The sequence below is a fragment of the Salvia miltiorrhiza genome, chromosome 7 (genome assembly GCF_028751815.1).
Source record: "Salvia miltiorrhiza cultivar Shanhuang (shh) chromosome 7, IMPLAD_Smil_shh, whole genome shotgun sequence".
Taxonomy (NCBI): Eukaryota; Viridiplantae; Streptophyta; class Magnoliopsida; order Lamiales; family Lamiaceae; genus Salvia; species Salvia miltiorrhiza.
Genome location: NC_080393.1, coordinates 42,772,901 through 42,787,927, shown reverse-complemented (window position 1 = coordinate 42,787,927; position 15,027 = coordinate 42,772,901). Strand labels below are relative to the sequence as shown.

At 44.5% G+C, this 15,027-nt stretch overlaps 1 protein-coding gene and 1 non-coding gene across 2 annotated transcripts; one reads left to right on the top strand and one right to left on the bottom strand.

Annotated features, from left to right (window-relative positions):
* Positions 1-7,839: 7,839 nt before the first annotated feature.
* Positions 7,840-8,316, bottom strand: LOC130994244 (uncharacterized). Its single transcript, XM_057919282.1, has one exon. The coding sequence runs from the start codon at positions 8,314-8,316 to the stop codon at positions 7,840-7,842; it is 477 nt and encodes a 158-aa protein (XP_057775265.1).
* A 653-nt stretch (positions 8,317-8,969) lies between these two features.
* LOC130996344 (small nucleolar RNA R71) lies at positions 8,970-9,075 on the top strand. The gene has a single exon (XR_009092527.1). It is a non-coding gene; the product is annotated as a small nucleolar RNA R71 (small nucleolar RNA).
* The last annotated feature ends 5,952 nt before the right edge of the window (positions 9,076-15,027 follow it).

Sequence of the window (15,027 nt, the reverse complement as noted above, 5' to 3'; positions counted from 1 at the left end):
AGTGTTTGAGTTGAAAAGGAGTTCAGGAAGGTACTCTGACTCCGTGAGACCCTAGTGCCAGTTCGTGCTAGGAGTGAGAAATCCAACGCGAGTGAAGTGTTGGTACTGAAGATTGGATCTTCAGTTGATTCGGTTCTGTGCACCTGGCTAAGCACACGGATAGGTTTGCAGTGCACCCGTAAGCACTTGCAGAGTGAAGTTGTTGGTCTGATCAACCGACCGTGGATGTAGGAAGTGTTTTCTGAACCACGTAAAAATCTCTAGTGTTATTTACAGCTTTTAGTTTTACATTCCTACTTGTGCTCTTACAATTGATAAACTGAATACTGATTAAATGCAAAGAGAAACCTAAGACTAACAACGTGCTCAACAAAGGCTATTACAAAATAAAGTTATTTCCGCTGCGTATGTTATCAGTCTGACTGATCTATCATCTGATAGTCAGGAAGATTTATAACATCTCTATTTTAGCAAACTCGACTGAAGCCTTAACGTGCATCAGTTAAGTTCCAGTGACTTAACTGATAACTCATTACTGAAGAGTATTTCAGTATCAGTCGTCAACCCTGTTTGGTCAAAACTCTTTTCAGTTAACAGGCGTCTAAGTTTGAGTGTAAAGTTTCGTTTTGATCTCTATCTTGAGATCCCTCTGAATTTTCTGAAAAATAGCCTATAGGTGTATTCCCCCCCATACACCTATTTGAGACCCTCCGAACCTAACAATTGGTAATACTTAAGGATTAATAAGAAATTAATTAGTAGTATAAGTTGTCATAAGCTTAAATTAATTAATGAATGTTATATATCTTAAATACGGGGGTTCTATAAGTCTAAATACAAGCCCCGACTCATCATCGGCAATTAAGGGGTAAGTCAATATTGATTCTCTAGTGGAATGAATTAATATTTATGAATTAATTATGATCTGGGCTGATCATAAGAATTAATTCATTTGAGGCTCATCTTTATTACTTGTATTTTATCCCTGGGCTGGCCCAAATACTCCTGAGCCTAGTAGGAAAAAAATAGTCCAACTCTGTATTTATAATCATAAAAACACAGCAGCTTTCAGAACAGAATAGACCAGACGTACGTAATTTCATATTACAAAATTAGGTTTTATGTGAGAGTTGAGCAGCGCCTGTTGAGTGGGTGTTTTCTCCGGGGAATCCTCGAAGATCTTCGCCCATCCGACGCCGGGGATTGAGCGGGATACAGTCCAGAAGATCAGAGCTGGTGTCAGATTTTCGCAGGAAATCAACTTCTGGCAGTCTCCGAAGAACGGCCATAACTTCCTCTGCAGAACTCCGAATGAGGCAAAACAGGCGGCCACAGAAAGCTCTCTCAAAGAGGAAGAATTATTATTTTGGAAAATACGATTGGAGATTGTTTGAGGGGTCAAACGGTTCTTTGAAGTATTATGTCCTGTTCAAAAATTTATTGATGAATTCTTAGGAATTCTTCAGGTATTTCTGAACTCCTCTGTGCAACAATTAAATTAATAGGAGCATGTTAGGTTTAATCGATGTATGGTGAATTTAAATAATACAAGAGACGATCCTCGAGCATATCAAGTATTAATTAAGTTTAATATTCCTATAATTAGTTAGGGGCATAGTGCAGCAACGAATCTCTAAATTTGCAAAAAAAAAAAAAAAGCCATGCCATCATTGACTAGTTTTGATTGGTTTGTTGTTGACTATTATTTCAGAAAATTTGTAGATGTTGGATGGTAGTTTTAAATTGTGGGATTGAACATAGAAATACTTCCTTCTACTTGATTTATAAATTGGGAATGGCATTTGGGGCTGGATTATGACCTCACTCTACTTGATAAATAATAGTCCAATTTTCATCCATCACAAATAAGCCATATATATAGACAAAAACTAAACCTAGTCTAATAAGGAAACAACTTAAAACAAACTCTAATCAGCCAAACAAGGCCCTTATTCGCTAATTTTCGTGCATAACAAGCCCTATATATAGGGTATGCGAAAACCTAACCAAACTAGGAGAATAAACATAGAAAATAACTCCTAATCTAATAAGGAAACAAATCCTTAGTCAAAATAAGGTATAAAACTCAAAACTGACTTGACTAAGGCCCAATTTCAGCCACCCTAATATATACCACGCAAATAATAAAATAAAAAATAAATAAAAAACTTGATTAAATCAGCCCACATATGCAACGTAACTTGGGCCTACATGGCATGCATCATTCCCCTCCTCTTGAAAGGTATTTGTCCTCAAATCTAAGTCGTCAATTCAAATATCGGGATTAAAAATCAGATCTTCATTTCTTGCAAGAAACGACTGTTGGACCATAGCTTTCCTTTCGTTAGTTTAGTTTTTAGCTCTGTTTAGATTCAATCTGACTTGAGTATGACTGGAGCCGATTTGATGTATATGGTGGAAGAGATGCGAAGAAGCCTTTCCATGAGAGGTTATATCGAATTGAGCAATCTCAACAGAAACCGGCTCAGAATTTTCTTCAGTCAATTAGGTGTACTTGAAGGGGTCTTATGAAAGAAGAAAAATCTTGCGAGGAAGACTTCGAGAATTCTCACCGACAATTTTATGGCAGCAAGAAAATGCGAGGTGGAGCAAGGGATCGCGAGGTTCAAGAGAAGTCAGAGTTAGATCCGAAGAAGAAGGGTGATGGACAAGGGAGAAAAGCTATGGTCCAACAGTCGTTTCTTGCAAAAAACGAAGATCTGGTTTTTGATCCCGACATTTCAATTGACGACTTGGATTTGAGGACAAATCCCTTTCAAGATGAGGGGAATGATGCATGCTATGGAGGCCCAAGTTACGTTGCATATGTGGGCTGATTTAATCAAATCTTTTATTTATTTTTTATTTTATTATTTTCGTGGGTTATATTAGGGTGGCTGAAATTGGGCCTTAGTTGAATCAGTTTTGAATTTTATACCATGTTTTGACTAAGGATTTGTTTCCTTATTAGATTAGGAGTTATTTTCCATATTTATTCTCCTAGTTTGGTTAGGTTTTCGCATACCCTATATATAGGGCTTGTTATGCACGAAAATTAGGGAATAATGGCCTTGTTTGGCTGATTAGGGTTTGTTTTAAGTTGTTTCCTTATTAGACTAGGTTTAGTTTTTGCCTATATATATGGCTTATTTGTGATGGACGAAAATTGGACTATTATTTATCAAAACTGTGAGTTTTATTCTCTCTTGACAGTTTTCGAATTCAACCAACCGAGAGTTTTCGAATTCAACCAACCCTCGTCGGGTGTCATTCATCGTCCCCGAGTTGTTGCGTCAACATCACGTTGGGGTATAGAGAATTCTGACTCAACCCAAAACACCTAAGAGATTGACTCGCAATCGTACGAGGTCGTCCTAGTGTAATAAGCTCACCCAAGTCGTCTCTCAAGGAAGGCTAAGCAGGGCTTTAATTGTATTACTCACAAGAAACGGAAAGGAAACCTAAACACTCTAATCGGGTAGTTGGGTCTGGCTCTATCTCGCACTCTAATCACCAAGACATAAACGGAAGAAAGCAATAAACATTAACTAATGCAGTAGACATGTAACAACTAAGAACATAGAGATTAAACATTAAACCTATCAACTAGGGTTTAAATCTAGTACTCTAGACAAAACGATCATAAACTCATAACAACAATTAATTGCTACCTAGGCATGAAAACTAAAGCAAGCATCAAATTCAAATTCAAAGATAGCTTTAATCACCATAAGAGAGATTCCTAATCATTCACAATTAAGAGAAATCTGTAGGCAAACACAACGAACCAACGAAGCTCATAAATTATCAAGATTCAACCACATCAAGGAAAATAATCTAAGATCATCACATTCTTCAAAAGCATAAGCGAATAAAGAGACAACCAAAGGATTAAAATAAACTTAAGAGAATCAAGCGAGTTCTTACGAAACGTAGCGATCAAGTAAACTAATCCGATGGAAAGTTGATTGACATAAACGGTGATCCAATGAATCCAAAAGCATATGTTAATGTTTTGAAATCTCTAAAAAACCAAGGAGAAAGTGTGGAAATCGCCCTAGAGGCTGCTGGAATCAGGATCCTCGCCAAAAACCCTAAAAAAGGATTTTAAACCCCTTGAAACGTAACTGCCGAAAAACGTGGGCGGCGGCCGCCTGGGAGGCGGCGGCCGCCGCGCTACGGCGCCGCCGCCTACCCCCTTCGCAGCTCTTCTCCAATCAGCAACAGGCGGGCGCCGCCAGGCGGCGGGCGGCGCCGAGGCGGCGGCCGCCGTGAGGCGGCGGTGGCTGCTCCAATGCTCTTCAAAACGGCCTCCAAAACTTCTAAAACTCGCCCGAGAACCAGATAACCTGCAAGTAACACCCAAGAGCACAAAAGATGAACGAGCAAGTAAAAGAAGATACTTTAAGGCACAGAGCATGCTCGAAAAAGTGCTAAAACATACAAAACGAACACTCAGAAATGAGGTAAACAACCCCCCCACACTTAATCATTTGCTTGTCCTCAAGCAACACCCAAATCATCAAACGAGAATCACTTGTGATCTTACTCACCAACAAATCTCAAACCAATCCATGTCCCTCAAGATTTCAACATTCCCACAAAGTGTCCAAGGTTAACGCTTAAACATGCAACAACAAGATAATACAATTTAATCCGATCAGACCCAGTTCTCCGCTAGGAGCGAGCTTCCTAATGTAATCGCCTTTACAATCAAATCACATTCATTCTCTTCGCTTCTCCCTTTTTTTTTTTTTTTTTTTTTTTTGGAACTCGTTATTTTTGCTCTTGACAGATAAGCCATAATTCACGAGATTACAACATTTGGAGGTGATCCAAAGTGTTCTCGCGTGGTTTCCCTTGCTCATGACTAAACATCAGCGGAGCAGAGACCAAGAGCTATCAAGAACTCAATAACAAACCCGAATTCACCAAATTTCAAAAGAGATAAGATATTAGGCAATTACAATGAAAGCACTCCTCCTAGCATCTACCGGACAAATCACATCAAAAATTGCTCATCAAGGTGTTGCACCCAAAACGTTAATCCAACAAGACACTATGCATGAATAAATCAATCAAAGTGGACAAGGACAACAACCCAACAAACACAAAACCAAGATCACAAGGGACTCTTGCCAGAAACAAAGGTGCACTCAAAAGCAAGTAAAAGAATCATAGTAGGGGGGGCCATTTGCTCAACAACAAACAAGCAAAGTAACACAACGTGGGAACCAGTCGTCCCAAGCACCCAAAGAAGAGACACCTACATCCCCCCCCACACGAAAATAGGCGCTGTCCTCAGGGCAAAATATAGACAAGAATAGAAGAGAGCTTCCCTGAAAAGAAGTGCAACCACGGAGTCAGCGGTGGAGGAGAAAAGCGGACCAAAACGGCGAGCTGCAAAGACAAAACAAAGCAAACAAACCAAACATGAAGAAGAGAACGAGAAAAGACAAAGAAAATAAAAAAAAAATGTACAAAGGGAACGGAGGAAGGTCAGCTCACAGTGGCCCCGAAGGCGGGGGCGGAGGGTGGTGGAACTGGTCGCGATGCTGCAAAGAGAAGGCCGCCCACTGTGCTTGGATTGCCTGAAGACTGTCATCATTAGTGGCCAGGTGCTGGTTGTAAGAAACCATGCGGGTGTCGAAGGTGGACACCTGGGTGCGTAGATGCGACATCTCCCCAGTTAAGGAGTTAAGTTGGCCATACATATGGCCCATCTGTGTCTGCATCGGGTGAACATGGCCCTCAAGGTTGTCCAGATGACCATAGAAGTCATCCATTCGGCCATATAACCCGGTCATTGTGTCCTGCACTTCATCAAAGCGCTGGAAAACATCTTGACGGAACCGGCCCAATGATGAATCAAAGTGAGCCTGAAACTGGGCAAACGCGTCAGAAGGACCAGCAGGAGGGTCATAAGTATATGTAGGTGGCAGGTATTGGATCATCCTCATAAGCTGCCTCCTCCTCTGCAGCGTCAGCATCGGGCACAGCACGCGACCTAGAAGAGGTCGCCCCCAAGGTCCGGGTTTGCAAGAAGGCACGGACCAGCGGACGCTGCGACTGGGGAATGATGGAAGAATCTGCGGCCACAAAAAGTTTCAGCTCGGCAAGATCAATAGGCCGGGGTGCAACGATTGTCTGAGAAGCCGGGACAGCTGTCGCAGGAAAAAGGGAGAAGTGGAGAGCAATGGCTGTGACAACTGGACTAAGAGAAGGCATGAAACTCTCACGTCGAGCCATGAGGTCCATCTGATTCCACATGAAGGTGGTGGCGTCAATTTTTCTCTTATGCAACGCACACCACAACAAGTAGACTTCCGAGGAGTTGACCTTGTTTGCCTGTTCCTTCCCGAAAATGCAAAAAGCGAGGAACTTATGTAAAATGCCGAGCTCGGCATCCTTCAGAAAACCACTTCGAGCACCCTGAGCGGTCCAGTTATCAAACCCAGTAAGCTCTCGCCAAGCTTCGTGCGCCATCCAATTGGTTGGCTTATTTTTCAAGGGACAATGATGAAAGCCAAAAATCTCCATCATTAACTGGTAAGAAAGGATGATGGGTTGGCCGAGAAGGCGACAATGGAGTTGTGATCTATCGGCAGTGAAGTTCAAAGTGCAAAGGAACTCTAGAGTTAGCGGCTCGAGACCGGGATGAGACGTTTTGGCATACTTGAGGAGGCCAAGCTGCTGAAGATATGTCTCAATTTGCTTATCCACCTTCAAAGTTCGCAACAAGGGCCACTGCAAGAAGCGGGGTTGGCTAATTGTCTTGTTCTTGAGTTCCTTATACCTCGTACCTTCCCATGCTTCAAAGATTGCGAAGGGGGCGCCATAGAGATGCCGACAATCCTCCCGTGGTGTAGGAGGGCGAGGAATGGGCGAAGAGTTGCCCCGCGCTTCGATGTCGGGGTCAGAGGTGCCAATTGCCCGGCGCTTAGCACGGCGAGACATAACGTCGGCTGGCAGAGCCGCAGAATGCTACAGGCGGCGGTGGCAGGCAGGCGGCGGCGGCCGTAGCAGGGCGGCAGTGGCCGTTGGGCAGCGGTGGAGGGCTCAGCAGCGGCGGCTGCGGAGGTGCGAGGAGGATGGTGGCTGTTGACGCTAGAAGGCGGTCGGTGGTGGTGAATGACAGTGGGAGGGTGGTGGTTGGGGTGGGGTGGCGGTGGTGGGCTGCGGTGGTTGGCTCAGCAGCGGCGGCTGCGGAGGTGCGAGGAGGATGGTGGCTGGTGGTGGGCTGAGGTGGGGAGTGAGGGTTGTAGTGATGGTGGCGGCGGTTGTGGCGGTAGCCGGAGTGGTGGTGACGGCGGTGGGCTGAAAGGTGGATGCGAGTAGTATGGTGGGGAGTGAGGAGAGGTGCGGCTGGGGGGGTGGGGAGGGAAAAAGTGGGCTAGGGTTTAAAAGGGGCTGGGCTGACGGGCCGGGCCGAGTCGGGCTGATTGGGCTGGTTGGGCTGGGAGATGGCGGCGGCCGCCTACGAGGCGGCGGTGGCCGTGTGCGGCGATGGCCGGGTAGGCGGTGACGCCCACTAGGGTGATCGCAGGAGGTAGCGGGCGGGCGCCGTAGGTGGGCGGGCGCCGTATACGGCGGGCGCCGGCAGGCGGCGGTGGCCGCCCCTGTGCGTTCAGAATTTCGCCCAACTTCTTAGTATCCCAACAAAAACCTGTACCACAATAAAAACAAGTCACAAACGCAGTAGAGCTCCCACAAAACGCGAATCACACAATTCCAAAAAAGATAACAAAAAGAAAAGAAAACAAAGGAAGGGAAAGAAGTGGGTTGCCTCCCACAAAAGCGCTCTAGTTATGGTCGAGAGCTCGACAAAAGGTAGGTCGGTTAAGAATCCGGATCATGAAGCACTTGTCTTTCTACCACAACGGAAGAATGATCATGCTCCAAGTAGGGCTTCACCCTATGTCCATTGACCGTAAATTGCTCATCTGTGCCTTCCTTGGTTAACACCACAACTCCGTGATTGAGCACTTCTTTGATGATGAACGGGCCAGTCCAACGGGACTTGAGTTTTCCGGGAAAGAGTTTCAACCGAGAGTTGAACAACAGTACTTTCATGCCCGGGTGGAAATCCTTTTGCACGATACGACGGTCATGTATTTTCTTCACTTTGTCTTTGTAGATGCGCGCATTCTCATATGCTTCATTGCGCAACTCGTCAAGTTCTTCCATTTGTAAGGCTCGGTGCTTCCCTGCGGATCGAAGGTCCAAGTTCGCGGCCTTGATAGCCCAATAAGCGCGATGCTCGATCTCGACCGGCAAATGGCAGGCTTTGCCATACACAAGACGGTAGGGACTCATCCCAAGAACTCCTTTGAATGCGGTCCGATATGCCCATAGGGCATCCGAGAGCTTGATGGACCAATCTTTGCGCGATGGTTGCACGGTCTTTTCAAGTATGCCCTTGATTTGATCCCGACCCTTGGCCAGGCGCTTGGTTCCTCCATCCAGAATTCTGCTGAGTTCGCCACCCCGAGTTGGAATTCTGTTGCCCTTGATTAAACATGGGCCTCTGTTCAAATTGAGGTCTCCCCTGGTATCCCTGAGCAGCATAGACCTCTGCCTCCCCTTCAGGTGTGAACTCCCCCATTCGGTGGCACTCGTTAGTCCCGTGGCTAAAATCGCCACAAATGCCACACCCTTCTGCTGGCGGTGCCTGAGCTGGCGGTGCTTGAACGGGTTGAGGCTCCACCTGATTCATTCTTAGATGCTGAACTTGCCTCATCAGGTCCGCTACTTGCTTCTGCAGCTCATTGTTTGGGGCTACAGCATTGGCTTCGACCCTCCTTCCTCTGACTGATTTCTGTTGAGAACTCGCGGCCAGTGTGTCGAATATCTCCTTGAGCTCATCAACTGTCTTTCGGGCAATGTTGCCCCCAGCGGTACTGTCCACCATGAATTGTGCCGTCTGAATCAATCCGTCATAGAAGAACTGCATCAACATGACGGGTGCTAACTGGTGCTGTGGGCACTGGCGGAGGAGCTCTTGGAATCTCTCCCAAGCCTCGTGGAGGGGCTCGTCAGCTCCTTGCAGGAAGTTTATTATCTGACTCCTAATCTCCTGAGTCTTGTGGTTGGGGTAGTACTTGAGCATGAACTTCTCGCACGCCTCTCCCCTATGTAGTGATGGAGTTCGGCGGCAAGGACAATAACCACGTTCTCGCCCGGTCCTTGAGTGCATAGGGTAGGCACTTGAGTCTCAACTGATCTTCGGTGAGGTCCAACAGAGGGAAGGTCTGCACTTGAGTGCAGAAATCACGGACGAACTGTAGGGCGTCCTCACTCGGCATCCCATGAAAGAGCGGCAGCAGGTTTGAGTCGTTTGGCTTCAAATTATAATTTCGGACAGCTGTGGGAAGCACTATCGCTGAGGTACTAGTGTTCCCGATGACCGGCCTGGAGAAATCTCCCATGTACTTCTCCGCCATGGCTTCTTGGTGAGGATTGGGATGAACTTCTTCTTCTTCTTGCTCACGCCCTTCGCCGTTCTCTAACGGATCTTCTAATTCCACTGAGCGTGAGTCCTCAAAGTCTTCCAGAATGGGGTTTGGAGTGATTCTCTCTTCACAGTCTTCCTCTCGAAACTGAGATTCCACAAGGTTTCTCGAACTGGACTCGGACTCCTCCTCCAGGCTTGAAAGGATCTCACGGGGTCGATGTATGTTGTCGTAGTAAGGTGCGAGCTTTCTCTTCAAGCTTCTACGTCCTTGCATACACAACACGAACAAACAAATCAAACGCACCGGAGGGAGAAAATAACCGAGTCAAAAGAAAGAAACAAAAATAAACACGGAAACAATGCAACACAATCAAATGCCTAAAGCCTTCCCCGGCAACGGCGCCAAAATTTGACTCAACCCAAAACACCTAAGAGATTGACTCGCAATCGTACGAGGTCGTCCTAGTGTAATAAGCTCACCCAAGTCGTCTCTCAAGGAAGGCTAAGCAGGGCTTTAATTGTATTACTCACAAGAAACGGAAAGGAAACCTAAACACTCTAATCGGGTAGTTGGGTCTGGCTCTATCTCGCACTCTAATCACCAAGACATAAACGGAAGAAAGCAATAAACATTAACTAATGCAGTAGACATGTAACAACTAAGAACATAGAGATTAAACATTAAACCTATCAACTAGGGTTTAAATCTAGTACTCTAGACAAAACGATCATAAACTCATAACAACAATTAATTGCTACCTAGGCATGAAAACTAAAGCAAGCATCAAATTCAAATTCAAAGATAGCTTTAATCACCATAAGAGAGATTCCTAATCATTCACAATTAAGAGAAATCTGTAGGCAAACACAACGAACCAACGAAGCTCATAAATTATCAAGATTCAACCACATCAAGGAAAATAATCTAAGATCATCACATTCTTCAAAAGCATAAGCGAATAAAGAGACAACCAAAGGATTAAAATAAACTTAAGAGAATCAAGCGAGTTCTTACAAAACGTAGCGATCAAGTAAACTAATTCGATGGAAAGTTGATTGACATAAACGGTGATCCAATGAATCCAAAAGCATATGTTAATGTTTTGAAATCTCTAAAAAACCAAGGAGAAAGTGTGGAAATCGCCCTAGAGGCTGCTGGAATCAGGATCCTCGCCAAAAACCCTAAAAAAGGATTTTAAACCCCTTGAAACGTAACTGCCGAAAAACGTGGGCGGCGGCCGCCCTGCGGCGGCCGCCACGCTACGGCGCCGCCGCCTACCCCCTTCGCAGCTCTTCTCCAATCAGCAACAGGCGGGCGCCGCCAGGCGGCGGGCGGCGCCGAGGCGGCGGCCGCCGTGAGGCGTCGGTGGCTGCTCCAATGCTCTTCAAAACGGCCTCCAAAACTTCTAAAACTCGCCCGAGAACCAGATAACCTGCAAGTAACACCCAAGAGCACAAAAGATGAACGAGCAAGTAAAAGAAGATACTTTAAGGCACAGAGCATGCTCGAAAAAGTGCTAAAACATACAAAACGAACACTCAGAAATGAGGTAAACAAATTCGTTCATCTATATCATTTCGTGGGTTAGATTCAGAGATTTTGGGATCTTCCATTATCTCTTGAGAGTCTTCCGTTTGCGTGTTTGTTTGAATGGTCTGGCAATGATCGTATCATAACCCCTCTATTCATATGCATAAATCTGCATCTACTGATAAGTAAGGGTGTGCATGAACGGCAAGAGGGAGGAACAAAGAGAAATTGAGTATAATGCCCTAATTAGAAGATTAATTTGAGTAAAAAATATCGAAACGATGTCGTTTAACAACAATTCGATATAGTTTAATTACCCAATGTTGAAACAACATCGTTTTTACTAAGACATTTGTATATACGCGTGGCATGTTAAATGACACGTCAGATTTCAGGATGCCGAAATTGAATTTATGGAAAAATTGAACGAGTTGCAAAGTTCATGATTTAAAATATAATTTTTTAAAGTTCGTGTATGTAGTGGGCAAATTTCATATAGCCCATTCGAGAAAATATTCGCGGCCCAAAACGTCAAGCCCAATCCAAAAAACTGAATTAATTTCAATTAATTCAGCCCGTACTCTAGGTTATCAAGGCCCATCGACCTTAACCCTAGACAGGGCAGCAACTTGGGGAAGAAGGCGGAAAACGGATTAGGGATATCGACCCCACAAATATCGAAACAACTAGGGTTGAGGGGGACGTGTCAGCAAAACCCTAGCGGTCAGGCCATCAGGGTATAAATAAAGACCAATTAGGTCAATAGAGGGACAGACAATCATTCGCACTCCAACACGTTCTCTCCACCTTCTCTCCCCACTCGCACTATTCTGCTTCCATGCTCTCAGCCTTAGGTTTTTCGGTGATCAGATCAACCGAGACAACCCAACGGCCCTCGCTCATTGCTCAATCGCCTTCAACTCCGTCGACTAGATCGACCCAATTTACTCTTTCATTTACTTTCAATTGCTTTCAATACGATTTTTATTAATATTGTTTACTAACTTGAGCGTCGGAGGCCCTTCCATCGACACCTCCACCGGTGCTCCAAGAAGGGCTCTAACGTTGTTCGTGTTTCAGGTTGCTAGTGCCCATCGTACCGGAAGACCCCGACGTCCTTATCCGTAATTGTTGGATCCATCACCAACAATTTGGCGCCCACCGTGGGGCCCTAGCAATCAAGCATTCCCGACGAACAATCACCGAGTTCTACCATGAGTACTCAAAACGACACACGCGACATGACCGATGCTCCCTCACAAACCGAGTTGTTGGCCCAAGTGGAGATAGGCGCCAAACTCAATGACCTGATGGACCAGATGGCCCAAGAAAGGGAGAGTCGGTTGTTGTTGGAAAAACAAAACCAAGAGCTACTCGCCCCACTGAATGCTCTCACCCAGATCCAAACGTTTCCGCCAATTCAAACGCAACGCCCTAATCGATTTCGGGTTCCTATTAACCCCATGATAGATATTGAGGATATCTCGCTTACACCCAATGGAATTGAGATCAACCAGATGACCCTTCATCCTCGGTAAGAAACAATAGATATTGTGATTATTATTGACCGTATCGCCCAAATGGGGTTTAGCTTTTACTTTCCATATTTGAAATATATCAACCAAATCACCCCTACTGGGCTTATCATGTCTTATCATACATTTAAAGTATTGGCTATGTTATCCCTATTGCCCTTATATTAATTGATATATGTTAAGCAAGTATATCAAGTTGCCCCTATTAAGCATTTTGTTAATTTACATTTGAGCAACAACCTAGTATCCCGTATCAAGCGGTACTCTTAAGTTTCATACATGAAAATCATTGAATCTATCGCCCTAAAGGGACCAAGTTTCAATTTTTTTATGCACAAGGGTTATCACCCCTATCGTCCTGTTGGGACCAATTCCTAAATTTTTATCTACAAGGGCTATTGCCCCTATCGCCCTGAAGAACCCAAATCCTAAATGTTCATGTACAAAGGTTATTGCCCTTATCGCCCAATTGGGTCCAATTTTTAAATTTTCATATATAAGGGCTATTACCCCTATCGCCCTGATGGACCCAAATCCTAAATGTTCATGTACAAAGTTTATTGCTCTTATCGCCCAATTGGGTCCAATTTTTAAATTTTCATACATAAGGGCTATTGCCCCTATTGCCCTGATGGAGCCAAATACTAAATGTTCATGTACAAAGGTTATTGCCCTTATCGCCCTATTGGGTTCAATTCTTAAATTTTCATATATAAGGGATATTGCCCCTATCGCCCTGATGGACCCAAATCCTAAATGTTCATGTACAAGAGTTATTGCCCTTATCGCCAAATTGGATCCAATTTTTAAATTTTCACACAAAACGGTTATTGCCCCTATCGCCCTGATGGACCCAAATCCTAAATGTTCATGTACAAGGGTTATTGCCCTTATCGCCCTGTTGGGTCCAATTCTTAAATTTTCATATATAAGGGTTATTGCCCCTATCGCCCCAACCCAAATCATAAATTTTCATATACAAGGGTCATTGCCCCTATTGCCCTGATGGGGCCAAGTCCTAAATTTTCATACATAAGGGTCATTGCCTCTATCGCTCTAATGGGGCCAAGTCATAAGTTTTCATGCACAAGGGCTATTATTGCCCCTATCGCCCTGTTGGACCCAAGTAATAAATTTTCATACATAAGAGTCATTGCTCCTATCGCCCTGATGGGGCCAAGTCATAAGTTTTCATGCACAAGGGCTATTATTGCCTCTATCGTCCTGTTGGGCCCGAGTAATAAATTTTCATACATAAGGGTCATTGCCCCTATCGCCCTGATGGGGCCATGTCATAAGTTTTCATGCACAAGGGCTATTATTGCCCCTATCGCCCTATTGGGCCCAAGTAATAAATTTTCATACATAAGAGTCATTGCCCCTATCGCCCTGATGGGGCCAAGTCATAAGTTTTCATGCACAAGGGCTATTATTGCCCCTATCACCCTGTTGGACCCAAGTAATAAATTTACATACATAAGGGTCATTGCCCTTATCGCCCTGATGGGGCCAAGTTATAAGTTTTCACTCATAAGGGCTATTATTGCCTTTATCGCCCAGTTGGACCCAAGCAATAAATTTTCATACATAATGGTCATTTTCCCTATCATCGTGATGAGGCAAAGTCATAAGTTTTCATACACAAGGGTTATTATTTCCCCTATCGCCCTGTTGGGCCTAAGTCCTAAATTTGCATACACAAGGGTCATTGCCTCTATTGCCCTGATGGGGCCAAGTCTTAAATTTTCGTGCGCAATGGTTATTACTCCTATCGCCCCGTTGTGACAAAGTCCTAAATTTTCATGTAGGGCTATTGCCCATATCGTGACAGCACTATTAATCCCTAAGCCCATCTCTTGAGATGAATCACCCTATTCACCTCGCCAGACCCCGATCTCCACTCCAGTAGGAATTTCTAACACGTTATCCTCATTCTCATCAACCAAACGTCGAGTCCTACTTGACGACCCGATTGATCCTTCCCGTGCACGTGACATAATAATCAAAGCCCCTAAAGTAGCAAGGATGAAGGCCATGTGAGTACAAGGACCGCCCCAACCCAATCAAGTAGTGTAAAGAATAATAAGAAGACGTTCATGCAATGGCGATTTACTCACATAAACAGGTACGACTCCATTGCCCAACATCATCTTTAATTTTGTAAGAACATGCTTGACCTTTACACTACAGTGGATATTGTGATATTATTGATCGTGTCACCCAAATGGGGTTTACCTTTTACTTTTCATATTCAAACTATGTCAACCAAATCACCCCCATCGGGGTTTATCATTTGTTATCATACATTTAAAGTGCTGGATATGTTATCCATTTGCCCTTATTTTAGGTTATATGTGTTAAGCATGTAGATCATATTGCCCCTATTGACCCCATGAGGCTAAGTCCTAATTTATTATGCTTAAGGGTATTGCCCTCATCGCCCTGTTGGGCCCGATTCCTAAGTTTTTATATGAAAATTATTATCCCTAATGATCCAATGGGGCCAA